Here is a 25369-nt window from a genome sequence, read left to right on the forward strand (position 1 = left end):
CTGTTAATTTATCACTTTTCATAACATCTTTATGTGAAATGTTTTGCTTGAAATATTATATTCGTACATTTTATAGTGTGTTTTAACTTTCCAAAAACTTTCTGGGGACATTTTATTTGCTCTTGCTCATTTTGCCCTTCACACAGCCTCACACACAAACACAGGTACAGTAGATTATTTCAGCACATCTGACACCTCGGCCCTTTGCCTGATTAGATCCCTGCCTCACACCAAACAGGAAACCAATGACATCACAGTATCCTGTCTTTTTGGAACACAGCCCAGTGACATCATCTTCCTCTCACTGCACTGTTTAAAAACCTTCTGTTTGTTAGAGCCAAAGATGGGTTGTATTACATGAATCGATGCAAAAACTCTTTCAGCTTTGATGTTGTGCTATAACACAAGTTGTGGCATTGCTCATGATCTCCTAGGCCCTAGAAAAGTCTGTGAAGGACTTGTATATATTCTCCGAGCTCATAATCCTCTTAGATAAATAGAAGATAATTTTTTGCTTGTGAGGTTGTGATTTCCATAGAAGCAGATTCTTTCCACCGAAGCCCATTATTGAGACGTTTATGTTGTGAAAAAGGCGAAAGGATGGTTTGCTGTATTATGTGTGTGCCGTAAGCTGCACCAACTGTAACATATAGTTATATTGTGCGCTCATGACAAATTAAGTATTACATCGTTGTTTCACTTTTTACATTTTTGTTACATGTGTTTGCCTAAAGATAGCCTGTTAGCATCGGCTAGATAAGTGTTTTTAAGCTGAGAAGAGAATCAAAGTTATTTTTTTTTTCTTTTCTCAGTTTAGTCACATACAGATGTAAGCTCATCCAGAAACACATAGGGGTAATCGGATCTCTTGGAGCCCGGCTGCAGGACAGGACTGTTTTACTTTCAGCTTAAAGTCTGTTTTGAAAGAATTTTAGAAGGGTGGATCCACAATTCCAGTCTATGATGATTATAGTATCAAGAACAAGTCTGTTGTAGAGCTGGATAATACATTGCATAATGGCCATGATTTTGCTGGTGCATTATAAAATTAAGTAGCATTGTAAATATTTAGATTTTTAATTTCCTTAATTTATTCAGGATTCTTTGATGGGTGAAAACAAGTAAAAAAAAAACATTTATTCAAAATAGAAATCTTTTGCTACTATATATACTACCCTTCAAAAGTTTGGGGTCAGCACTTTTTTATTTTGTTGTTGAAAGAGATTAATACTTCTATTCAGCAAGGATGTGTTAAATTAATAAAAAGTGATAGTAAAGATTCTATTTTGAATAAATGCTGTTCTTTTTAACTTTTTTATTTATCAAAGAATCCTGAAAAAAAGTATCACAGGTTCCAAAAAATATTAAACAGCACAACTGTTTCCAACATTGATAATAAATCAGCATATTAGAATAATTTCTGAAGGATCAAGTCGTACTGAAGTCTTGATTTAATGATTATCAAAATTCAGCTTTGCCGTCACGGGAATAAATTATATTTTAATGTATATTAAAATTGAAAAAATGGAAAGTTCTTTTAAATTGTAATATTATCTCACAATATTGATGTTGTTACTGTATTTTTGATCAAATAAATGCAGCCTTGATGAGCATAAGATACTTAAAAAAAATAAAAAATAAAATAAAAGATCCCAAAACTTATATCTTAATTTTTTTTCTTTACTTTTTGTGCATTTAAATCTACCTGCCTTATTTCTGCTAATGAAAACAAGGCATGTGGCTACCTCCAGTAATTTGCATTGTCCCCTGTGCAGATGTTTTGATTGCTGTGCTTTTTAACTCGATTAGATAAACATTATTTAGAACCGCAGTGTTTGTCTGTCTCTCGGTTCGATCTGAAGAGTGGTTTTCCTATGTTGGTTTTGGCCGCTTCATGTCTTTTTTGTCTATGTGAGATTGTTGTCTTTGGAGGTGTGTGATGTAATTCAGTTTTTTCAGAGGAGTCCAATGTGATATAAATCTGTCAGCAGAAACATAGGAGTACATACCACTCTTTCTGCAGATCAAATTGCTTGTGGAGAACAACTAAAAGTTCCTGTAACTAGGGCTGTGACGGTGGCAGTTACCAAAAAGGCGATTAAAGCTGCCTTAAACCTGTGCATGCATGTAATATGTTTTATATGTGTCACATTTAAGAACATGTCTCTGAAATGGTTTTCAAAACTGTTCTGGAGCAGCCCAGCACTGTCTCACTCATCTAACACACACAATACAACTCGTCAGCTCGTTTATTTCAGCACTTCCATCAGTGAATAGCCTACGCAGTCTGCAAAACACTAAAATAAATATCAAAAAAATAATACAGCTAAACAAGAAAGTTGGCCAAATAAGAAAGTTAAATACACCCTGTGACAAAATGCTGTAAAACTCATTATAATCAGTAATGCTACACTAGATGCTGCACGACATGACAAATCTCCGACAAACTTCTCGTCTACACACGCTCTCTTTGAAATGGGAATCGTTGCCACATTTCTTGTTAACATCTTTCATTTATCGCTGTCTCGTTTGTATTTGGCCAGTTTGAAGAAAGCCTCACCAAACCTGACCAGCCAGGTGTTTGCAATCACGGGAACTTGTACAAACACGGATGGGTGACATGAATGGAGATGGCTCCAGATCAGTGATGTAGCGTTTGGTTGCCCAACAAGGTCCATCGCCCAAAAGAAAATTAATTTTCTGAACTATTTTTCTGCACTCAAACCTGCCAGTCTAAAGGAAATGCTGTGTATGTTTGAGGTCATTTGTGAATTACCGTAGGCTTATAGTCTAAATAAAATAATTAGCTACTATTATAGTTATTACACTTGTATACAAAACTTTGTATTATGCTTGCTATAGAGTCCGTGACGTCACGTGCACTATGACCGTCACAGCCCTACCTCTAAAACATCATAAGTTTATTGTAGCAGGGTGAATTATGCAAAGTTAATTTCTTCATGTTAGGTGTTTGTTCAGATAATCAACTATGGGCAAAAGCTATAATAATAGTGATTTCTATAGAAAACAGCACTAATTAGTAAAATATTATCTCGATTTTGTTTGTACATCTGTTCCATTTTTCAGAAAATATGAGATGGGAGTGTATGCAACAAGTCTGACAGTTGCTCTTTGTTTCGTATGACAAGTTTCTGGTCGGCAGCTGCCAAGCATATGAGAAATGTAGCCAACATCACACCCCCAGCAGATTAAACAGCGGCGTGTCGCACACCTGGAGGATAACTGTCCGGTAGCTGCCTTTCATTCCTGCCGCCCTCATTTTCACTCTCTTCACAGTGGAGTCATCTGCACTTGTGTTTTTTCTTGATTTTAATGGTTGCAGTCTTAGGCAGAGGTGTCAAAATTTATGAGGGACTCGTCCCTCAGAGAAGGACTAGGAGAGAATAAGAGGACAAGAGAAGGTGTGTGTGTGTGTGTGTGTGTGTGTGTGTGTGAAGCAAAGAATAAGTAAGCCAGATAAGGACAGGCAACGCTAGGAATCTCCTGAGCAGAAACTTCCACATAAGGCAGTTTGATTGGCGGCAAGTGGGTGAATCATCCAGTCTCTGTTTAAAAAAATATTTTTCTTTTCGTCTTCTGCTTTTCTTCATCCTCCTCCTCATGAAGACTTTAGCCTCCCACCCATTTTTATTGGGCCGTTAAAGAGGTCATTTTTTCCTGTCCTTCCAAAGATCTAAACTGTAGATGTTACTAGATCACAGTAGTGTAGCACATACAGTGTCCGCGAATATAATTATATTGGCGTCAAGAGTGAGGAGGATGAGATTAGCTTTGTTCTGAAACATTCTGAGCGGTCTACCTAGACCGTATTTTTAGGCATCATCTTCTGAATGCCGCCCAAAAAGGTAGGCAGTACGATATTGACTTTTAAGATACCACTTTTTGGCCTTATTATTATTCAGAGATGAGACTGAATGTATTCTTAGTAGAGATCAGTCCCAGAATGAAAATGTGTGCTTTTATTCAATAATTGTTAAATTGTCCAAAGTTGCAAAAAGTGCCCCCCCCCCCCTTAATCCTGGTTTACACAAAAATATGAATATTTCTGGAGTCACCAAATCAGCATATTAAAATAATTTCTGAAGGATCACGTGACACTGAAGACTCGAGTAATGATGCTTAAAATTCAGCTTTGTCATCCAAGGAATAAATTTCATTTAAAAAAATATTAAAATAGAAAAAGTACTTAAATTGTAATAATATTTCACAATATAACTGTTTTTGTTTTTCTTTATTTTTATTTCAATAAAAGGAATTCATTATAATAATTGAAATTGTCATATTTTCTGTTATGTTTGTGTGGTAAATGCTTTTATTTTATTAAGTCTATATAATTAAAATGAGATATTTTACATTATGTGGGGTTTTGCTGTATATTTTAATATAGTAGTTTTAGTAGTTATAGTAGTCTTGTGTTGTTAGCTTAGCAACATGCTAACATCAAACTCAAAATGGAATCATTTGTTTGTTCTGCTCATGAGAAACGCTATTTGGGTGATTTTCGGCATTAAAAGTCTGAAATAAGTTTTCATTTCATTTATTATTCTGCCTTAATAGGTAGCTGCCTATGTAGGCAGTAGACAGCAAGGCGGCTCACTAGGTTTTATAACAGAACTATTGATTCATTGTAGCTCTCTCATGTAGTCAATCTGTCACTCTGTCGTTATGCTCCAGATCTTTTCTTAATTTTCGTGCACATGTGACGGCCTGGTCGCCTAATGCTTTGTGACAAGTCAAGAAACCTTGTTACATTAATCATTGCAGGATGTGCTCTCCATTTTATCCGGATAGTTTCCTCAGAGATCTGTCCCAAAACACCTTACCTAACCATTTTCTGAAAAAAAAAACATGAAATGTTTTCTAAACCAAATATGGATGTCCTGAATGAAAGACGAGGTGTGGTATTAATTTAGTATTATAATCTGCTTAAGCAAAAAGGCCATTTTTGACACTTCCTTTCTCTTGCAGGTGACATCACTCAGAAAGGATATGAGAAGAAGAGGTCAAAACTGCTCAGGGCGTATCTGCCACACCCTCCAGGTAACCAACTCTCACCTCTCATTTAGGGAGTCATAGAGTGCGTTTGTACCCCATCATCATCAAGGCCTTTTACAGCGCAAGCGCCGATCTGAACGGTGCCTAGCATGCCGTCTTTCTGTGCAGAAACTGGTGTAAGCGTGACGGGACAGAGTTGTGCCCTCTGTCAGCGCAGACCGCCAAGCTGCTCGGTCTTCCGCAAGGTGATGCCATCGGTCAGGGTTGATGTTAAAGACGTTCATGTCCCGCTTAATGACATCCTTAAAGCGGAGCTTTGGTCGGCCACGAGGGCGGTATCCCACAGCTAACACAGAAGTGAAAAGCATTTAGCTTGTGCTCCTGCCGCCGGTATGTTGGCCACGTTTCGCTACCATATAACAAAACGGATAGCACACAGGACTCGTATACGCGCACCTTTACTTTAAGAGAAAGGTGGCTGTTGTTCCAGACGCGATGCTGGAGCCGCCCAAAGGTTGTTGAGGCACGACCGATCCTGGTATTCAGCTCAGCATCAAGGTTGTTGTTTGCTGTCAAGGTTGAGCCAAGATAGATGAATTTCTCAACAACCGACAGCACTGTGCCATTGATGGTGATGTGAGAGGGAGCAGGAACGTTCTGAGCCATCATTACTGTCTTCTGGAGGCTTATGGTTAGTCCGAACTCTGTGCAGGCAGCGGCAAAAGAATTACACATCTCCTGAATTTCTTTTTCATTGTGAGCTACGAAGGCAGCGTCGTCTGCATAGAGCAGCTCACGCACAAGGACGCGCTTCACCCTGGTTCTGGCCCTCAGGCGAGCCAAGCTAAAGAAGTTTCCGTCATACCTGGTGTGCAGCAGAACCCCAACCGGATCAGGAAACGCTCGTTGCAGCACAGCCGAGAAATAGATGCCAAACAAGGTGGGGGCGAGAAAACACCCCTGCTTTACTCCGCAACAGACATCAAACTCATTTGAGCCGGCACCGTTGAACTGCACGGTTGCCCGCATCCCATCATGGAAGCCTTTGAGTATTGCCAAAAGAGTTGCTGCAGTCGCTGCAGAATGTGGAAGAGACCAGAGCGGCTCACATAATCGAAAGCCTTAGTCAGATCAACAAACACAATGTACAATGGGCGTTGCTGTTCTGCACACTTTTCCTGAAGCTGGCGTATCGAAAAAATCATGTCCAAGGTTGAACGACCAACACGGAAACCGCACTGACTCTCCGGCAGCACCTGGTCAGCAACGCGCTGCAGTCTTGGGAGGATTATACGAGCAAGGCATTTTCCCGGAAGGCTGAGGAGCGAGATGCCTCGGTAGTTGTTACAGTCCTGCCTGTCACCCTTATTTTTGTAAAGAGTTACAATGTTTGCATTCTTAAGTTCGCTAGGGATGCATTTGTTTTGCCAACAGCTTCGAAACAAGCAGTGGAGCCGCTTGACCAATGCTGCCCCACCACATTTCAGTAGCTCCGCTGTAATTCCATCGCTTCCCGGTGACTTGTTGTTCTTCAGAGCTGCAATCGCGCGCTCAATTTCCATTATTGAGATCTCCACATCGAGCTCGTTGAGGACAGGTAGTTGTGGTACAGCAGCAGAAACAGCGTTCAAGTCAGCGTCCATCGGAGTGCCATACAGCAAGCTGTAATGCTCGACCCATCTACCAAGCTGGCCTGGGAGATCATTGATGACAGAGCCATCAGTGGCTTGCAACGATGCATTTTTTTTCACTGTAGGACCCAGTGCCTCATTGATACCGCTGTACATGCCGCGTATGTCCCCAGTACTTGCACACCATTCTACCTTTTCACTGAGGTCTTGCCAGTACTGCTCGTAGGCCTGGCGTGTAAGGCGCTTCACTTCATTCCTGGCCTTACGATAGTGAGTGATGGAGGAATCATTTCGGTCTTGAAGAACACTGAGACGGGCATTACGCTTGTCAGCTAGGGCTGGGAGCAGAATAGAAGAGCTTGCAAGGAACCAATCCGGCTTTTTTCTTCTACAAAACCCAAAGATCTCAGATGCAGCCTCCGTCATGGAACCTCTTAGCTCGGCCCAGATGTTTTCAGGAATTCCGTCAACTCTGAAGTCAAGGCCCTCCATACGTGCACGGAAACTTGTCACATATTTAAGATTCTGCATCAGCTCAATGTTTAGCTTTGACGTGGGCTTTGGAGTGGCACTGTGAATCTTCTTTGGGGTGAATTTTAGAGTGCAACGGACAAGGGCGTGGTCGGTGTTACAGTCTGCAGAGTGCATACTCCTGTGCCTCTTTACAGTGTTGAGTTTGCACCTCCTGACTATAATGTGATCAAGTTGGTGCCAGTGTTTGGACCGAGGATGCATCCAGGTAACCTTGGATCTGATGGATCCAGATGAGAAGGAACTTGGTAAGCATAGTCCATGAGCAGCGCACAATTCAAGGAGACGTTGGCCGTTGTCATTAATGCTACCAAACCCAAAATTCCCCAAGATCGGCCTCCAGGCAGTGACATCCCCTCCAACTCTGGCGTTGAAGTCCCCAAGCAGAGCTAAATCCTCCCCAGCCGGGACGGAACGAATGACCTCACTAACGTGGGCATAAAAGGCATCCTTATCCTCACTAGTCGCGTCAAGAGTGGGTGCGTAGGCAGAGAGGAGATTGAGAAAACCAGCCGTGTGTGACATTCGCAGGGACATTAGGCGTGGAGAGCAAGCAGTTGGTTGAGAGACGGTGGACAGCAGGGTGTTCCGCACAGCAAAGCCGACTCCATGCATCGGACGATGGCCATCTGGATGACCACACCAGAAAATTCTGGTGTAGTTCCTTTCACGCACCGAACCACTACCCAACAGCCAAGTCTCACTTATAGCAGCAATATCCACTCTAAGGCGAGATAGTTCGCAATCAATGACGGCTGATTTCCGTGGAGCACTGTTGAGGTCTGAGTGCACCCCAAGACTTCTGATATTCCAACACGCCAATGTCAGAGAAGAGGAGGCAGTTGCAGAATGTCGACCTGACCACGCCTGCCTTACACGCGTGTCCTGCCGAGCAACGGCAGCCCTTGAGTGCAAGGGCTCCCGATTTGCCAGTCGTTGAAGATATATTTGACTTTTCATGCATGCTATAGCACCGAGTGCCGGGGCAAAGAACAGAAGACGGATGGTTGCCCAGGACAACCGCCTCCCTCTGGGTCCTACGCCACTGAATCCGACGGAGTGCAAGCACGACAGTCAAGAGCAACGCAGGATCGCCCCGCAGTAGCCTACTAACTTGGCCTGATACTCGCTGACCGTTGTCCCGCAAAGGATCTTCCGCCCACCAAGAAAGCTGTGGTAGACCAAACCGGGAAAACGTTCCCATGCTCTACAACAGCTGCCAACTCCTGCTGCCGAGTTGACATCTACTATTTGACCCATAGTTGGGAGGCAAAGTGGTACTGTCACTTGCCCATGGTGAGCCCCTATGACTCGTGGTAGGGCGGGGTCGTCTTACTCTCCCGTACAGGTCCTTTAGACCTGCCCACTGCCCAATAGAGTGCGTTTGTACCCACAGACTTGCATTTGCACAGGTTTAAACAGCTGACTGAAACAGCAGATGGGTTTACCTTCCCTTCTCTCATTTAAACAGATCCTAAAAACCTGCGATGGGAATCTGTTTCCTGTGGGCTAATATTCTAGGCATTAAGATCTCAACAGATGGATTTCACGGTCGCTCTGTCGTGCTTAAACCATCAATGACTTTTGTAGGGCATTCTAGGCTGCACACTTACATATCCACCCTTATGCAGGTATATGGGATTTAATTGCCCATTTTATTATTTGACTGGATATCTAATTTAGAAACATTTAAAAGTGACCCAAATAAGATGTATACAATGTGTTTTATATACATCATATACATGGAAGAAGATTCAATATTTGCAAGATAAAGGTGAACAAATTAGAGTTGGTTGACAGTCTAAATGCAGCCTTTAAGGCTGAATCTCCAACAGCTCTATTTTGTCTTTTTACTCCTATGAAAATCTTATTTGGAAAGCGAGGCCATTCATAACCCGGTCTGGCTCCAGACTCAATCAGTCTATTTGCCTGCTTTTGCTTCAGTGCTGCTTTAATTTTAACTGATAAGTGACTGTAGGCACCAGAATTAAGAGGCTCCTCTAAGCTCTTTTCAAGAGCTTCATGTAAGGTTCTTAGAACTTTTTTTCTCTCGTTTCACTGAACTGAAACAACCCCTTCTTATTATTATTAGTGGGGGAAAAAATCTAATGTTCAGTGTTGCTTTTCAATAAGGGATACCATGGTTAATCACCCTGTTCACTCATTTAAGTGCACTTAAAGTAAATACTTTGCATTTAGACTATTGATAAAATGCAGAGAGTCACTGCTGATCAAGCGTATCCAGCTTTAGATTGCATTAGTCTTTAAAATCACGCTGACATCATTGAAATGAAGAGCTCGGTAGAGTAATTGTTTGGTGTCAAAGAACATTTTAAGAAGAACTATGCTTTTTTTTCAAGATGAGGTGATTTCTTCTCTTTTACAGTTATCCCAGACAGGTATTCACAATATATTTAGACACGTTTCATAGTGTGTAAAACAAGCCTTGTTACTGATTTTTATTTTAAAGTCACCTTTTTGAAGGCAAAAGCATAAGTTCTATATCTTCAAATGTTAAGATGTTATATTTTTAGCTGTATCACCCAGCCCCACCAATAAAGTTAGTGCTGCTTTTATAGTTTGGTAAGAATTTATGTAACTTTTGAAGGTCTCTTGATTTGTGCTCTGTGTGTCTGGCTGCATTGTTGATTAGCACAGCTTCTGTTGCCATAGGAACAGGCAGCCCGCATGTTCCCAGTCTGGCTCCCGGTGAAAAAAAAACCCAATGACATCATGCTCAGGCACAAAGCATGTATCGTAGACTGTGGTGTGAAGAGCGGCATGCGCCAGACTCAACTTGACGACTCCATTCCTGTGGGAACTGGTGTTATTTAACAGTCCCGTAAAGGCATGAACTTGCGTTTAACGATCAGTCGTTTACATACTAGAGCAAGGGAGCGTGGCACAGTGACACCTTCCTCAATGTCTGTCTGATTTTGTGTGTGTGTCTCCTAGTTTGTAAGAGGATCAGGTTACCAGCACAGAGGAGAGATTGTCTCCGTCGCTGCCTTCGACTGAATGACAGCCGTACTTAGATGTTAACCTAATCAGTATCGATCAGTGACTGTTAACCCTCAGCTTTTTAGTAGGAGGAAGACTGAATGTTCATTGTACTTGAATCAGAAAAGCACCATCACATGCTCTGCTGTATGAGCTGGTGCATGATTCTGACTCAACCTTCTGTCTCACCTTCTGCTTTACTGAATGAATAAATCCACCCACTGATGTCTTCGGCTATGTCAGCATGGGGCCAAAATTGATTTCTCCGGCCTGCACGCAGAGCTCTTGGCTGGAATGCCAAAGGCAACCTGGGCCATCTCACGTGTCCTAAAATCTGCCAGGAGGAGCAGAGTGGTTCTAAGCTCTGCTCAGAATCCAAGACAACAAAGAACAACAGAACAGAACAGAGCTGGCTCATCACACAAGAGCTGTTGAGTCATAGCTGACCAATCGCTGCTGTGTGTGCCTGAAATTAAATATTTTACCTATTCTTAATTAGGGCTGCACTGGCATAGACATTTTGCCAGATATGGATCATCTATATATGGCCCACATGGAATCTGCAGCCACAAAACTCACAGAAAGCTCCACAGATTTCCACAGAATTTGAAAATGTTATTCATAAATCAGAAAATTGTCTGTTCTGCAGTTGTTTTCTTCATAATTGGTTAAAGTCTCTGTAAAGTCAATTCTGAGAATTGTTTCTGAATGCATTATTAATGTTACAAATGTATTGCTGAAACACATTAAAAAGACTGTGAACTGTGTAGTACTGAATATTGGAGTTAGACCGTTAAACAGTTTTTCACTAATTCTGTGTTCAGGATTTTTTAGGCGGGGCTAAAAAGGGGGTTCGATGCATTGGAACCCCCGAGACATGGCCCCTCCCCTAACACTATAAGGCTACGTTCACACTGCAGGCTGAAACGACCCAATTCCGATTTTTTTGCCCCTATGCGACCTGTATCTGATCTTTTCATGACAGTCTGAACGACACCGATCCGATCTTTTCAAATGCGACCCAGGCCACTTGGGTATGTGGTCCTAAATCCGATACGTATCCGACCTTTTGAAATGCGACCTCCGTGTGAACGGCCAGGTCACATGTATCCGAACCGTACGTCATTGATACGCTACAAACGTCATAATTCTGCGTTGAAGTAGGTGGGAATGAGAAGATAAACAACAACCATGGCGGACGATGCTGCTTAAATAACTTTAATATTGCTAAACGAGCTCCGCTGTTGACTACACTGTTGTAGACATCCATGTTTAGCTACTTCCGCAAACAACGAGTGACGTCGTTGGCCGTTGAGTACTCTTCTGCGCATGCGAATCACTTCTGGGTCATTTCACGTTCACACAGGAGATCACAAAAGTTTGCATTTAATTGGAAATGTGAACGGCCTTGCTAAAAAATCAAATTTTTAAAAAAAATCGGAATTGAGCATTAAGCCCTGCAGTGTGACCGTAGCCTAAGTAGAGCACATTCGCATCAGTTCACCCGCTCAATCGCGAGCTGTCAGTACCGTTAGTAACACACTAGGACAGCGGTTCTCAATTCCAGTCCCTAGCGCCCCACCAGCTCTGCATATTTTGCATGTCTCTCTTTCTTTCGTCTTCACACACGGACAGGTGTGACATCATATACCTCGGTAAATAAATACAATTTAAATTCACATCTTGCACACTTCAATGCACTTTGAATGGAACATATTCCTTCGATTCGAACTGGAATCATGGTGGAAAATCCTGTGATGTCCACTTCACAGGGCAATTACTTTCGTGTAGAAAAAACATCTGAAGCGATAAGAGAAATATTTCAAATGAGCATCCATTGTACTGTTAAAATCGGACACGCCCCCAGCATTTGAGGGCAGAGGATACCGGCCATTTTTTCAAGATTTTCATCACTTATTTTATTTACTTGGCAGATTTTTAATAATAATAGTGATTAATAATACATTTTTCTGTGGTGTGACAAACTCAAACACATAATAAATATTGCCTGTACATGGAACTTTAAGAGAAAGTTATATAGGTCTGGCACTGTTAAAGGGATAGTTCAGTCTCAAATTAAATTTTGATATGTTTTAGCTTACCTCAAGGACATCCAAGATGTATTTTTCTTTGTTTCCTCAGTATTTCCCATTTTGATATTTTTAGGTCCAACCGTTCTTGTCTGTGACTCACATAATGGATGTCTATGGTCACCACCTCAAAGAGCATGCGCAGATGAGTCAAAATTAAACAATTCCCCATCATAAGTACACATTGATGACCTAAGACACGAAACGAGCGGTTTGTGTTAAAAAACGAACAGTATTTGTATCGTTTTTACCTCTTGTACACAACCACATCCAACTGATCTGAGTGCGCGAGTGCTTCCCGATGTGACGTGTGCGCGCGCTCTGGCTTAGTCTGCACAAGCGCGGAAAGCCCCGGATGTGATCTCTCGCGCATGCACATCACTCATTGTTTACCACACGCTACGCCACCAATCTGCACTGTCTGAAATATAATGCAGTAATTGTAATAAATTAATTTGTTTATAATGCACCCTATAATCGTTGCGTTTATAATAAAAATACAACACATTACTCACTCTATTGACAGCGTGCCATTGGGTCCCTCTGGCATTGGATGTCGCCTCCAGTTTATACGTGGCAAACTAAACACAACGTGCAAAACGCTGAGTCTCAACAGCGGAGAAAACTCAGGATCTTCAGTCAGGCAGGTGTTTGATGCGATACTGTCAATGTCCTCGTCGTCGTCTTGTAGTTGTTCCATTCGTGACAACATATGCTCTCCACTTCTGTTGGCATCTCACAACACTTGCTACTAAAACACCACCAATTTTGAAGAGATCTCTGTCTCTGAGGCTTGAAGACGTGCTGCTGTAGCGGATCGCTACTGAGTACTTGGTCTGTGTATTCTGTTTCAAATAAATGTGGTTGTGAAAAAAATTCAACGTTGTCTATGGATATATTGAAATCGTATTCCATCGCAATTTCCTGTACGTCTCAATATGTTTAGATCTTCACAGTGAAAGGTAATAATTCCGAAATCTGTGTAAACCATAGGCAGTAAGTGTAAACAATGAGTGATGTACACGCGCGAGAGATCGCTGCCGGCGCTTTCCGCGCTTGCGCAGACTAAGCCAGAGCGCACGCGAACGTCACATCGGGAAGCACTCGCGCACTCAGATCAGTTGTACGTGGTTGTGTACAAGAGGTAAAAAAGATATAAATACTGTTCGTTTTCTTACACAAACCGCTCGTTTCGTGTCTTAGGTCATCAATGTGTACTTACGATGGGGAATTGTTTAATTTTGACTCATCTGTGCATGCTCTTTGAGGTGGTGACCATAGACCTCTATTATGTGAGTCACAGACAAGAACGGTTGGACCTAAAAATATCAAAATGGGAAATACTGAGGAAACAGAGAAACCTACATCTTGGATGTCCTTGAGGTAAGCTAAAACATACCAAAATTTAATTTGAGAGTGAACTATCCCTTTAAATTATTTTGTACTTTTTGCATTGCTTTTATTTAAGAAAAATCAAGTGAAATCGAGCTTCAAAACATTATAATGTATAGTGAAAACATCTATTTTGCATTTTGGTTGCCACTAAAAATTAATATTTTGTTTAAATTGGATGAAATAAGATATTATCCTTCAGTAAGTGGATAGTTGATATATTTGTTTGAAAATTATCTATTTTGTTTTCTTTTTTTGTGCTTTTTTAGGATTGCTTTTGTTTTGTTTTGCTTTATTTGTTTGTCTTTTTCTCTATTTTTCTGAACATTATTTTATTGTTATTATTTTTTTAGTTGCTTGCTTGTGTTTTGTTTTCTTTGGAATTTTACACATCTCCAAGCAAAATCTATCATAAAACATTATAATGTAGAAACATTAACTGTTTAGCATGTTTATATATTGTCATGAAAAATCATCGAAAACCATCAAACATCTAGGCTGAGACAATTATTTATTGTCCCTCTCTTGCTCTCTTTGTGTCCTTTAGGGCTGGAGGCATCCATGGCACACGAGCGCAGACCAGCCATGGCGCCCTCCGCTTCACGATATCACCGTAGACGCTCCTCTGGCACCCGTGATGAACGTTACCGATCAGGTGAGTCAGCGGCAGGACTGCAGCAGGGAGTTTATTCCTGCATTGCAATGACAGATCCCTCATGATTGTTACACTGGACTGATGGGAAATATAGCTGCCCAGAATTCCTGTACCACAATAATAGTTCTACAGCAAGTAAACGAGAAAAATGTAACAAAACAGATCAAGGAGGTTCATTCTGTAATATTTATCGCCACTGTGTGTTTTCTGGGCTCATAATATCAATTTCTTTATATACCTTTAAAACTAAATCCAGATAATTTAGCTATTTATACCATATATTACTGAAAAAATAAATGTTTTATGAATATCACAATTATTGACACAAAAATAGGTTAAGATATTAAGAAAAAAAATTCTCTTTAATATTAAAATAAAACATTTTTTTAATGGTAATGGAATAAATGCACCACATTTTAACAGTGGTATCTCATGAACCACACGCCAGTGGTTTGAGTCTTAACACTCAGATAGGCCCTTCAAGGTATCTTGGAGAGGTGAGGTGTCGAAGTCGCAACATCTGGCTCCCGGGGTTCCTCAGGGCTCAGTTCCTGGACCACTTCTCTTCTCTGTCTGCATGGCATCATTAGGTTCTGTCATTCAGAAACATGGCTTTTCACATCACTGCTATGCTGATGAAACTCAACTCTACCTCTCATTCCAACCTGATGATCCGACGATAGCTGCTCACATCTCAGCATGTCTAACAGACATTTCTTGTTGGATGACGAACCATCACCTTCACTTCAACCTGGCTAAGACAGAACTGCTTGTGGTTTCATCAAACTCATCACTTTAACAAAATTTCTCTATTCAGTTAGGCTCATCAACCATAACTCCATAAAAAACAACTAGAAACCTTGGAATTGTGATTGAATATAAGCTGAATTTCTCAGACCACATTTCTAAAACTGCCCAGTCCTGCAGATTTGCTTTATACAACATTTGGAAGATCAGACCCTTTCTTTCAGAACATGCTGCACAACTCCTTGTTCAAGCTTTTGTTCTATCCAGGTTGGACTATTGCAATGCTCTCTTTGCAGGTCTTCCAGCCACTTCTATCAAACCTCTACAAATAATCCAAAATGCCGCTGCAAGATTCATCTTTAATGAGCCAAAAAGAAGGCACGTCACACCTCTGTTCATCAATTTGTACTGGCTACCAATACCTGCTCGCATAAAATTCAAGGCATTGATGTTTGCCTACAAAACCACCACTGGCTCTGCACCCCTTTACGCAAATTTATTACTCCAGACTTATGTTTCCCTTAGAAGCTTGCATTCTGCAAGTGAACAATGCATTATTGTGCCATCTCAAAGAGGCACAAAACCACTTTCACAGACATTTTTTTTAATTAACTGTTCCTTCCTGGTGGAATGACCTGCCCAACTCAATCCGAGCAGCTGAGTCTGTAGCCATCTTCAAAAAATGACTAAATCTGTTCCATTTTTATTTGACCCTCTAACTCTAGCACAAAAACACTAGCTTTCTATCCACTTGTTTTTCTTTGTGTGTGTGTGTGTGTGTATACACAACAACATATAGCATATAAAATGTATTTAAATAATTTAAAACCATGTGTGTTTGGGTGGCAGATTATGGATTGTTTATCCCTGAATATGTCTCTGGATTCCTCCCTCTGGGCAAAGCATACAAATACTGATATATAATATATGTGTGTGAGAGAGCTTTATCTGCTATGAGCTGTACACATTAAAATTGTATCTGTCTCTGGATGTCATTTAGACAGAATTTATTCAAAATAAAGAGATGAAAGATTAAAAAATAGGGTTCAGTAGTCATGAGACACAGAGTTTATTGAGCTTTTCGTTACAGAATGAGGTTTTATGATTTATGGTAGATATGAGGCAAGTTCTCAACAATAACCCTCCCCCCCTTTCTTTTTCTTTCTTTCTTTTTTTTTTGTAATGCTGAACAGCACATACCAGGCCTCAATGACTGTCTATCGAATCAAAATGGACGAATTATTATTAATATTTACTTTCTTTACTTTCTTTCTACGTTCCTGCTCTTATTGCACATTTTCAGCCTCTGAAGCCACTTTCCTCTTCTTGTGATGTCATCAAGGCCACACAGTTGAGAAAAAAATTTATTAACTAATAATATCAGCTCCAATCAAATCCCTATAGTTCAGTCAAGTTCTGTTTTAACTACTGTTCAAAAGTTTGGGAACTTTTTAATGTTGTCAAAAAAAAAGTGTCGTATGCTCACCAAGGCTACATTTATTTAATCAAAAATACAGTAAAAATAATAATAATATAGTGCAAAATTTTCTGCAGTGGAAAATTGCTACTGCAGTTTTATTGCAAATATATATATTCCTGTGCTAGCAAACCTGAATTTACAGCAGCCATTATTTTAGCCTTCAGTGTCACATGATCCTTCAGAAAACTGTAATGTGCTGATTTAGTACTTAAGAAACATTTCTTATCATCTATGTTGAAAACAGTTGTGCTGCATAATTTATTTTTAATTTTTATTTTTATTCTGAAAAAGACATTTACACAGCTATTGTGATTTAAATGTAATCAGCATATATTAGGAATAAATCAAGATATACACATTCTTTTTCAGTTCCTTTTAACTACATTTTGAAAGTAATTTAATCAGAATATGAGCACATTTGTATCAGATATTCTTGGATGTGTATACATAGTCAGTGTGTTGATGGAATATGTTGTTTTGTATCTCATTAGAGAGTCCACATAACAGCTTGGTTTATTAGAGGTCATGGGTACAATCTACAGTCAGTCTCTCTCTCTCTCTCTCTCTCTCTCTCTCTCTCTCTCTCACTCATAGACACACACACACACACACACACACACACACATAGAGATGAGTCAGTATTGCAAGATCACAGAAGGGCTGGAGGTGGTGGCTTGGCTCTTATCACACACTCTCATGACCATCAGCCAGAGAGACTCATCTCATCCACGTCACTGTAAACACCAGCTTGTAGGTCCTTGGCCAGTTAATACAGATTCCCTTCATTTAATTTTTTTTTGCTCCTCCTTAGATGTCCACACAGAAGCAGTTCAGGCAGCACTAGCCAAACACAAGGAGAGGAAGATGGCTGTTCCCATGCCGTCCAAACGACGATCTCTAGTGGTACAGACCTCTATGGATGCCTACACCCCCCCAGGTGAGCTTCACACCTGATTCTAAATCATCATTCATTTAAAGTCAACATGAAATTGAAACTAAATGGACTCTTTTTTTTTTTTTATGGCACATCCTTAAAAGGACAGTTCGCCCAAAATCTTTGATCATCTATTCACCTTCATGTTGTTCTAAATATTTAAAGAGTTAAAAGACTTTATTTCTTATGTAAAACACAAAAGAAGATATTTGGAATAATGTGTCTCTGGAAGTCAGTGGTGTCCAATGTTCTCAAAAACTTTCCAATTTGACTGACATCATATACTAGGTAGGCAGGGAAAACAAATATTTGGGCATTGTTTTAGGCTAATTTTGAATGAGAAACAGCTTTTCTAAAAGGCTTCATTGTTGAACACCCACTTTACAAGATCTAATTAAATCATTTATTGGAAATTGTGTGAATGTTTTGATAGAAATGCATCAGAATGGATCAAAAATCATAAAGTAGTGTGAGCTATAATTTCCAGAAAAAGTGTGTTTATTAATGTCTATGAATATATAATAATTACTATTAATTTGTACATAATTATTATTATGAATTATGTATTATTCTAAAAAGGAATGATTAAGAATTATAAATACCGGCAATCTAAAACTATTTCATTTAATAGTTATAAATAATTTGAAAATAACTTAAATGTACATCAATGTATTTGTATATTTTATTTAAATTGTATTTTTTTATAAAAATAGCAATATATTACTTTCTGACAAATATAAAATAGATAAAATATATATTTAAAAAATTATATTAATTATTATTACATTTATTTATTTCTAATTTAAATGTATTCATTTATTTATTTATTTATTTATTCTTTTCGTGACCCTAATAGATGCTTATGGATTCAATTATATCCCACTCTACATTTGTTTTTTTGTGGAATTGTCTGGTTTATTCCGAAATACATTCATGTTGACTTTAAGTGCACTTGTCCACCTTCTGGGCTGATTGTTGAGTGGGTCTGAGTGACTCTCACTAGGCTTCTCCCCCCTCTCCTCTCTGCCCCCCCTGACAGACACCTCGTCCGGCTCGGAGGAGGAGGGCGGCCAGGGCGAGGGTACCCCCACCTCCAGCCAGGGCAGCGTCAGCATGGAGCACTGGATCAGCCGGGCCATCCACCAGGGTTCCACCACCTCCTCCTCCTCATCTTCGACGCAGAGTGGGGGCAGCGGAGCCGCCGGGCGCCTGGCTGACGTCCTGGCTCAAACACATGTTGGCAAATCAGGTAACGCCCCCCTACCAAGCTCTGCCAGTCCCTCAGCTAGTCACTCCCGCACTTCCTGCCATGCTTCTAAATCCTGCCTCCCTCGTTTGTGGGTGCTGTCTGCACCTTCTTCTGCTCCTTATCGTATATCTGTGCTGTCGCTGAACCATTGTAGCCATCATTAACATGATTCTCCGCTAATCTCCTCTGAAATTGTGTCTATGGTAGGTGGACAGCTCAACAATAAGGATGGACCGATACCAGTTTTTGGGGGAGATGATGAAAAAAATCACATTAGGCGTTTGTTTTGTCCAGCAAAAGTGTGTTGAATTTATAGCCATCATGGATATATAATTTTTATCGCCATGATATTCAAAAAATATAAATCTAAATAATTGTAAATAAATAAATATATATATATATATATATATATATATATATTTTTTTTTTTTTTTCAATTTGATATAATTATAAAAATTACCTTTCTAAAAAAGTATCAATTCTAAAAAGTCTGTTTAAAGTAATCCTGACTAGCCCGTGCTGCACAGATGTTATATCTATCCATCCAGCCGATTTGAAATGTAAACGTAGAACACAGCAGGAAGAGGAAAGAGTTTTACTGCCACTTTCCCCTCTTCTACACAGAGGCCAAAGAAAGAAAGACATCTCATTTTCAAAAACCTCATGAACTCTTTGTATCCAGAGGCATTAAAGTTGTAGACCGTGGCTAAGTGATGAACTCTGGTGTTTTAATAGAGCTAAGATGATACGTAGGTGTGCCCTCTGGAGCAGTTTGATGTCTGAAGAAAGGAATTCATCTCTCTCACACTGTCCTGTTACCTCTCTCCCTTCATATTCCTTTTTATTTCCCTTCATGATTTGGTTCTACCTCAGTTTCCCTTTCCTGTATTAACTGTTTCGAATCACTCTATCCTCTTTTCCTTCCACCATTTTGTTTCTTCTTAAGGACATTTTACACGGTGCACTAAAGGTGCAAAGTTTTACGTTTTTACCTGCACTATTCCATATACAAAAGCTGGCATATGCTGCCTGCTACTGCTTTAGCGCAGTTCTAGCGAGTGAAAATACTGTATCTCAGAATGAAGCGGTTACTGTAAATGATATTCTTTGTTGCTCATATGTTATAGATAATTAAACTATCCTGCTAAAACTTTTTTTTTACAACTTTTTTTTAAGAACGTTGACACCAAGACTGATAGCTATAATGATAGCTATATTAGCATTCTCACCAATGGACAGTAACATTCTGTTTGTTTTAAGCACATATTGAATCTAGTCTCCCTTTAAATGCTTGAACTCTTTAAAGTCAGATGAATTATTATTGGCTGTCAATGTGTTTATCATTCATCTGCTTAAAAAAATAAAATCTTTCTGAAAGTGATTCCAACGATCTGGAAAGTTATCGTTATAGTTGTGACGTGGAATGCCCTACTCTCATAGAATGATTATCACATTTTTAGAGCAATAGTTATCATTACAGTTATCATCCTTGGTGTGAACGGGCCTTTAATCTGATCTAGCTGGTTTGCCAGACTGGCCAAGCTGGGTTTAGCTGGTTAAACTAGTCTCACCAGCTGAAAAGAGCCTAAAACCCATCTAAAGAGACCAGCTGTGGACCACCAACATCTGTTTTTGTTCAGCAGAAAACAAAATAACAATTGTTTCTCCATAAAGTAGCTAACCTTGAATAGAAATAAACGTGATTGGTGGGCAGACACGTGCTGTGTCTGAAAACACACATTCTTTTACTCATTCACGTTGTGTGGGCCGCAGGGAGCGATTTCGGCACATCAACTCAGAAAGTGACTAAAAACATAAGCTAAATGAAGTTTGATTGGTTCTAAAGTAATGAGACACAAAATCTTCTGACTGGTCAATGACACATCAAAGCTCCATTCTGCCAGCTTGGAAACAAACTTGGAACTCGTGGTTACCGTGTAAAAGATCCTTTTGATTCTCTCCCTCACTTCCTTTTTGTCCTCCCACATGATAATGTTGTGGCACCATCTAAAAGCAGACAACCAACCTCGAGAGTGTCGGTCATGTTCGGAGCTCTCAGTAACACAGCAAGGATAGTTCATGTATTTTTGGGACATTAACACAAACACATTGGCCCAAGAACAAGTTCTTCAAGTGCTTTCCAGGTTGTTGCTTTTGTCCCGTTTTCCCATATTTGTCTCGTACCGTTGAGAGAAACATGGCAGTGTGGGTAGTCCTTTAGGAATCATTCCCACCTCCTCCGTTCCCCCTTCCCTTTCCATGATATCCAGAGTCCTAAGGACTCTTTTGGGAACATGGCACGGTCCATGCTCAGCTCATCAGCACCCGTCCCTCCTGCCCATCCATGCCTGTGGACAGTGGGGAAGTGGACAGCTCTAAGGTTCTGGTTCTCCCCCTTCTTCCCTTCCCTATCCAGGGCCGATCGCTCACCTCTCATTGAAGAGGAAAACTATGCTCGGCATAGCAGAGAACGGAAACTCGCTGCGACGCTCCTGTGAGTTTGGATCAGATCTTCTCTGGCCGCCGCCCTTGGAGTCGGATGGTCAGTATACGTCCCCCAATGCACACACACTTCCCCCAATCATCCGATCATCTAGAACATCTCTGTGTCTTCCGTGTAATTCTCTCTGGAGTCTAGGGGACAATGGGCCCTCAGTGTGTTTGTGTTTGGAGTTGCGTGCTGTGAATTTTATGACATGATGTGTCTGAACGTCAGTTATGCTGTATATGTACGAATAAGTGAGCCCAACTCTCTGACAACAGTTATGGGACACTGTTAGTGCTGTTGTATTCGAGATTTGGTCTGTCTGGGAGTAGTGACTGTGTACCTTTGTGTTTTTTTCTAAATATGTATTTTTTTTATTCAATTATAAAGTGTGAAATGCTGTTTTCAGGCTTTCAGTCTGCTTTTAGATGTCCATTCTTTGTCTAGTTGTGCTTATCGTTGTTGTTCATTCCTGACCTTGTGTTTTCTGTAAGAATAGTTCACTTAAAATTTTGAATTCTGTCATTATTTACCCTTCATGTCTTTCTGAACCAATTTGCCTTACTTTCTTCCATGGAAAACAAAATGAGAAATTGAAAATGAAATTAGTCAATACAAATCATACACAATATTCCAAGTCTTCTGAAGTCATTTAATTTGTGTGACTGATATTAAGTTGTTTTTCCACTAAAAACCATACAAAAACCATATCGTTCACTTTAATAGTATAGAAAAGAGCAGCTTAGACATTCTGCAAACTGTTATATGTTATGAGTGTTATACAGGTTAGGACAACATTCTAGTGAGTAAATAATGGCAGAATAATTTTTTGTGTGCACTAATGCTTTAACTGTTAGTGTGTTGTCACTATCTATGTATTTATCTGTTAAATTTGCATGATTATTTGTTTAAATGTTGTGAATTGCATTGACATTTTAAATGTTTACTGTTTTACAGTGTATAAAACAGGCAAATATTGACTACTATTCAAAGGTTTTGGGTCAGTTTTATTTTTTAAGAAAGTAATACTTTAATTTAATGCATGCTTTTTTTATTAAAAGTGACAATACATATATTTTATGTTACAAAAGATTTCTATTTCAAATAAATTGTTCTTTTGAACATTCTATTAATCAAAGAGTTTTGGAAAAATGTTTAGGGGGATCCACATAAAATATTAAGCAGCAGAACTGTTTTCAATATTGCTAATAATAAGATTTGATCAGCATATTAGAATGATTTCTGAAGGATCTTGTGACACTGAAGATTGGAGTAATGATGCTGAAAATTCAGCTTTGCAATCACACAAATACATTTTTAAAATATATTGAAATATAATTTTTTTTTTATATTGCAAAAAAAAATATTTCAGCATGTTACTGTTCTTCACTCTGTGTTTGATCAATTAAATTCTGCCTGGGTGTGCATAAGCTAATTCTTTCAAAAACATAAAACTTCAGACCCCAAGCTTTTGAATGGTTGTGGTGTTTGATAAAAATATATTTACATTACAGTTTTGAACTGTAATTGAATCTAAGCTGTTTACATTTTAATGATAATGTTAACTGAAAATTTACTGTTATATTTCTCATCAGTCCCTCCAGACTAGAAGGGTTGTGTTTGTCTGGGGTTTTCTTTTCTCAGTGACGCAGATTTACCAGCAGGTTCCCTCACGTGACACAAGACGTCATTTTATTTGTCCTCCTACAAGCACCTCTGGGCTTTGAGGAAACTCCTGTTCCAGCACATTAGTGTCTGTGTCACTGAAGAGCGGGGGGGTGAAGAGAGAGTTTGGATGTGGGTTATTTTCAGCCTGTTATGTAAGGGTTCTATCTGCTGGGTGTTTTCTCGTACACTCATCGCTGATGATAGAGGCATGAGACGAGGCAAGGAGGCCAGTAATGAAGAAGGAGATGAGGTGGAATACAAGGCAGGAAGGTCGAGTATGAGGCAGGGAGGGAGTCAGAAGACAGAAGATAAGGGCTGGAGATCGGTTTCCCATTTTTGAGTCACAAAACTCTCATGGCAACTTGATTTATTTCTGATTTTGTTTGATTCAGATTAATTTGGTTAAATTTTAATATTTTTTATTTATTAATTTTTTTTATATATGTTTCAGGCCAGTAACTTGTATTTTTGAACTATTCTTTAAAAGAACTGGCTCAGAAGAGTTATTTGTTTCAGGAATCGGGCCCCATGCCCTGCTGTATGTTATTGATTCAAGAGTAATTTGTTCATGAATCAAACTGCACCGGTCAAACTGTATGTGTTTGATTCACTAAAAACCACCAGCTCATAAAATGATTTGACCCTGAATCAGGACACATAGGTCATGCTGTTTTTGATTCACTAAAAAGAAAGACTCACAAGATTCATTTGTTTGAGAATTGAGTCACATGTTGCATTGAATGTTTTTGATTTGCCCAAAAACAACCAGTTCTTAAGAGTCTTTTGTTTTATGTTTTTATTATTCACTAAAAAGCTGCACTGGTAGTCATGTCAGTCCTTCAAGAGATGAGTGAGAGTAGAAGAAGTGCTGATGGTGGGTGAAAGCCAAGTCCAGGGGTCGTGCCCTTCCTTAGTCATGTTCTCTATCACAGTCTCCTTATGTGCTTGGCACAAGAGTCATCTCTCTCACTCACGTTCATTCTGTCGCCACTGGTGACAGCTTGACTTATCTCTCCCAGATACAGTGGGTATAGCAAAGAATCACTCCCATTTAAAATAATTACATTTTGTTGTTTTGCAGCATTAAAGATGGACACAGTTTTTGTTTTATCCAGTTTTATTTATTTAGTACAATTTATAACATCCAAATGATAGATATAACACCAACATGTCGGAAAGAAAAAATGTGAATAACTGAATTGGAAAAAGGATCACCCCTTGTATTTTGTTGAACCACCTTTTGCTTTAAATGCAGCCTTTAGTCTTTTGGGATATGCCTGTACTAACTTTGCACATCTAGACATTGCAATATTTGCCCACTCTTGCAGAACTGCTCAAGTTCATTTAAATATGATGGTGAGTGTTTGTGGACTGCAGTCTTCAAGTCATCCCACAGATTTTCAATGGGCTTTAAGTCTGGGCTCTGACTAGGCCATGCAAGGACATTCACCTTTTTCTCCTTCAACCACTGTGTGCTCAGTTTTGCTGTGTGCTTTGGGTCATTGTCATGTTGGAAGATAACATTTTTTGCTATTTACAACTTTCTGGCAGAGGGCAGCATATTTTACTCAAGAATCTGATGATATTTTGCCCCATCCATTTTTCCTTCTACTTTCCTTCTAAGTGCTCCAGTCCCTGCTGCAGAGAAACACCCCCATAACAGGAAATTACCACCATATCGTTTGATGTTTAGGCCAAATAATTACATTTTAGACTCATCTTTCTTTGAGGAGTGGCCTTTTTCTTGCAACCCTCCCATTCAAGCCACATTTGTGGAGAACTTGTGATATTTTTGTCACATGCACAAAATGACCACACTTTGTCATACATTCCTAAAACTGCTTCAGAGTTGTAGGCCTCTTGGTCACCTCTCTGGCCAGTTTCTTCCTGGCTCTTTCATCCAGTTTGGAGCGATGTCCTGATCCAGGAAAGGTCTGTGTTGTACCAAATACCTTCCACTTCTTAATAGACTTCACTGTGCTTCGAGACATTGATAAAGTCTTTTACAATAAATTATGTCTGTCTACAACTTTATCCCAGAGATCTTTTGACATTGCCTTGCCACCCATAGTTGATTGTTTGCATCATTTGCACTATCAAGGGCTGAATCGCTCCAGGAAAGCTCTTTTCATGCTGAGCTAACCAAATTGACCACAGCTGATGACAGTGGAAAGTCAAATGGCTTTGTGTGCCATTGAGAAGGTGATTAGCTACACCTGATTGAGTTTACAAGTCATTTTTAGGTAGGGGTGATCCTTTTTCCAACTCAGTGATTCTGTTTAAAAAAAAAACTGACATATTGATATCTTTTTTGCTTGGATATTATAAGTTCCACTAATAGTAAATACAGCTGGATAAAACAAAAACTGTGTTCATCTTTATTTCAGGCTGCAAAGCAACAAAATGTGATTATATTAAAAGTGGGTGATTCTTTTCTATACCCACTGTGTATGACAAACTCTTCAATTTATATTTATACATGATAATACTA

At 39.6% G+C, this 25369-nt stretch overlaps 1 protein-coding gene across 9 annotated transcripts in view; it reads left to right on the forward strand.

Annotated features, from left to right (window-relative positions):
• The window catches only part of LOC132124133 (disco-interacting protein 2 homolog C-like), a 122347-nt gene that overhangs the window by 62138 nt on the left and 34840 nt on the right, over positions 1-25369 (forward strand). For 4 of the 9 annotated variants that reach the window (XM_059534971.1, XM_059534972.1, XM_059534973.1 and 1 more), the window contains exons 2-6: positions 4990-5061; positions 14208-14315; positions 17354-17479; positions 18480-18725; positions 21142-21267. In XM_059534971.1, the coding sequence (XP_059390954.1) occupies positions 4990-5061; positions 14208-14315; positions 17354-17479; positions 18480-18725; positions 21142-21267 (678 nt within the window). The remainder of the gene's footprint in view (positions 1-4989; positions 5062-14207; positions 14316-17353; positions 17480-18479; positions 18726-21141; positions 21268-25369) is intronic. The other 5 variants (XM_059534974.1, XM_059534979.1, XM_059534978.1 and 2 more) reach the window with 2 other exon arrangements.

Source organism: Carassius carassius, chromosome 42, assembly GCF_963082965.1.
Source record: "Carassius carassius chromosome 42, fCarCar2.1, whole genome shotgun sequence".
NCBI classification, from domain to species: domain Eukaryota; kingdom Metazoa; phylum Chordata; class Actinopteri; order Cypriniformes; family Cyprinidae; genus Carassius; species Carassius carassius.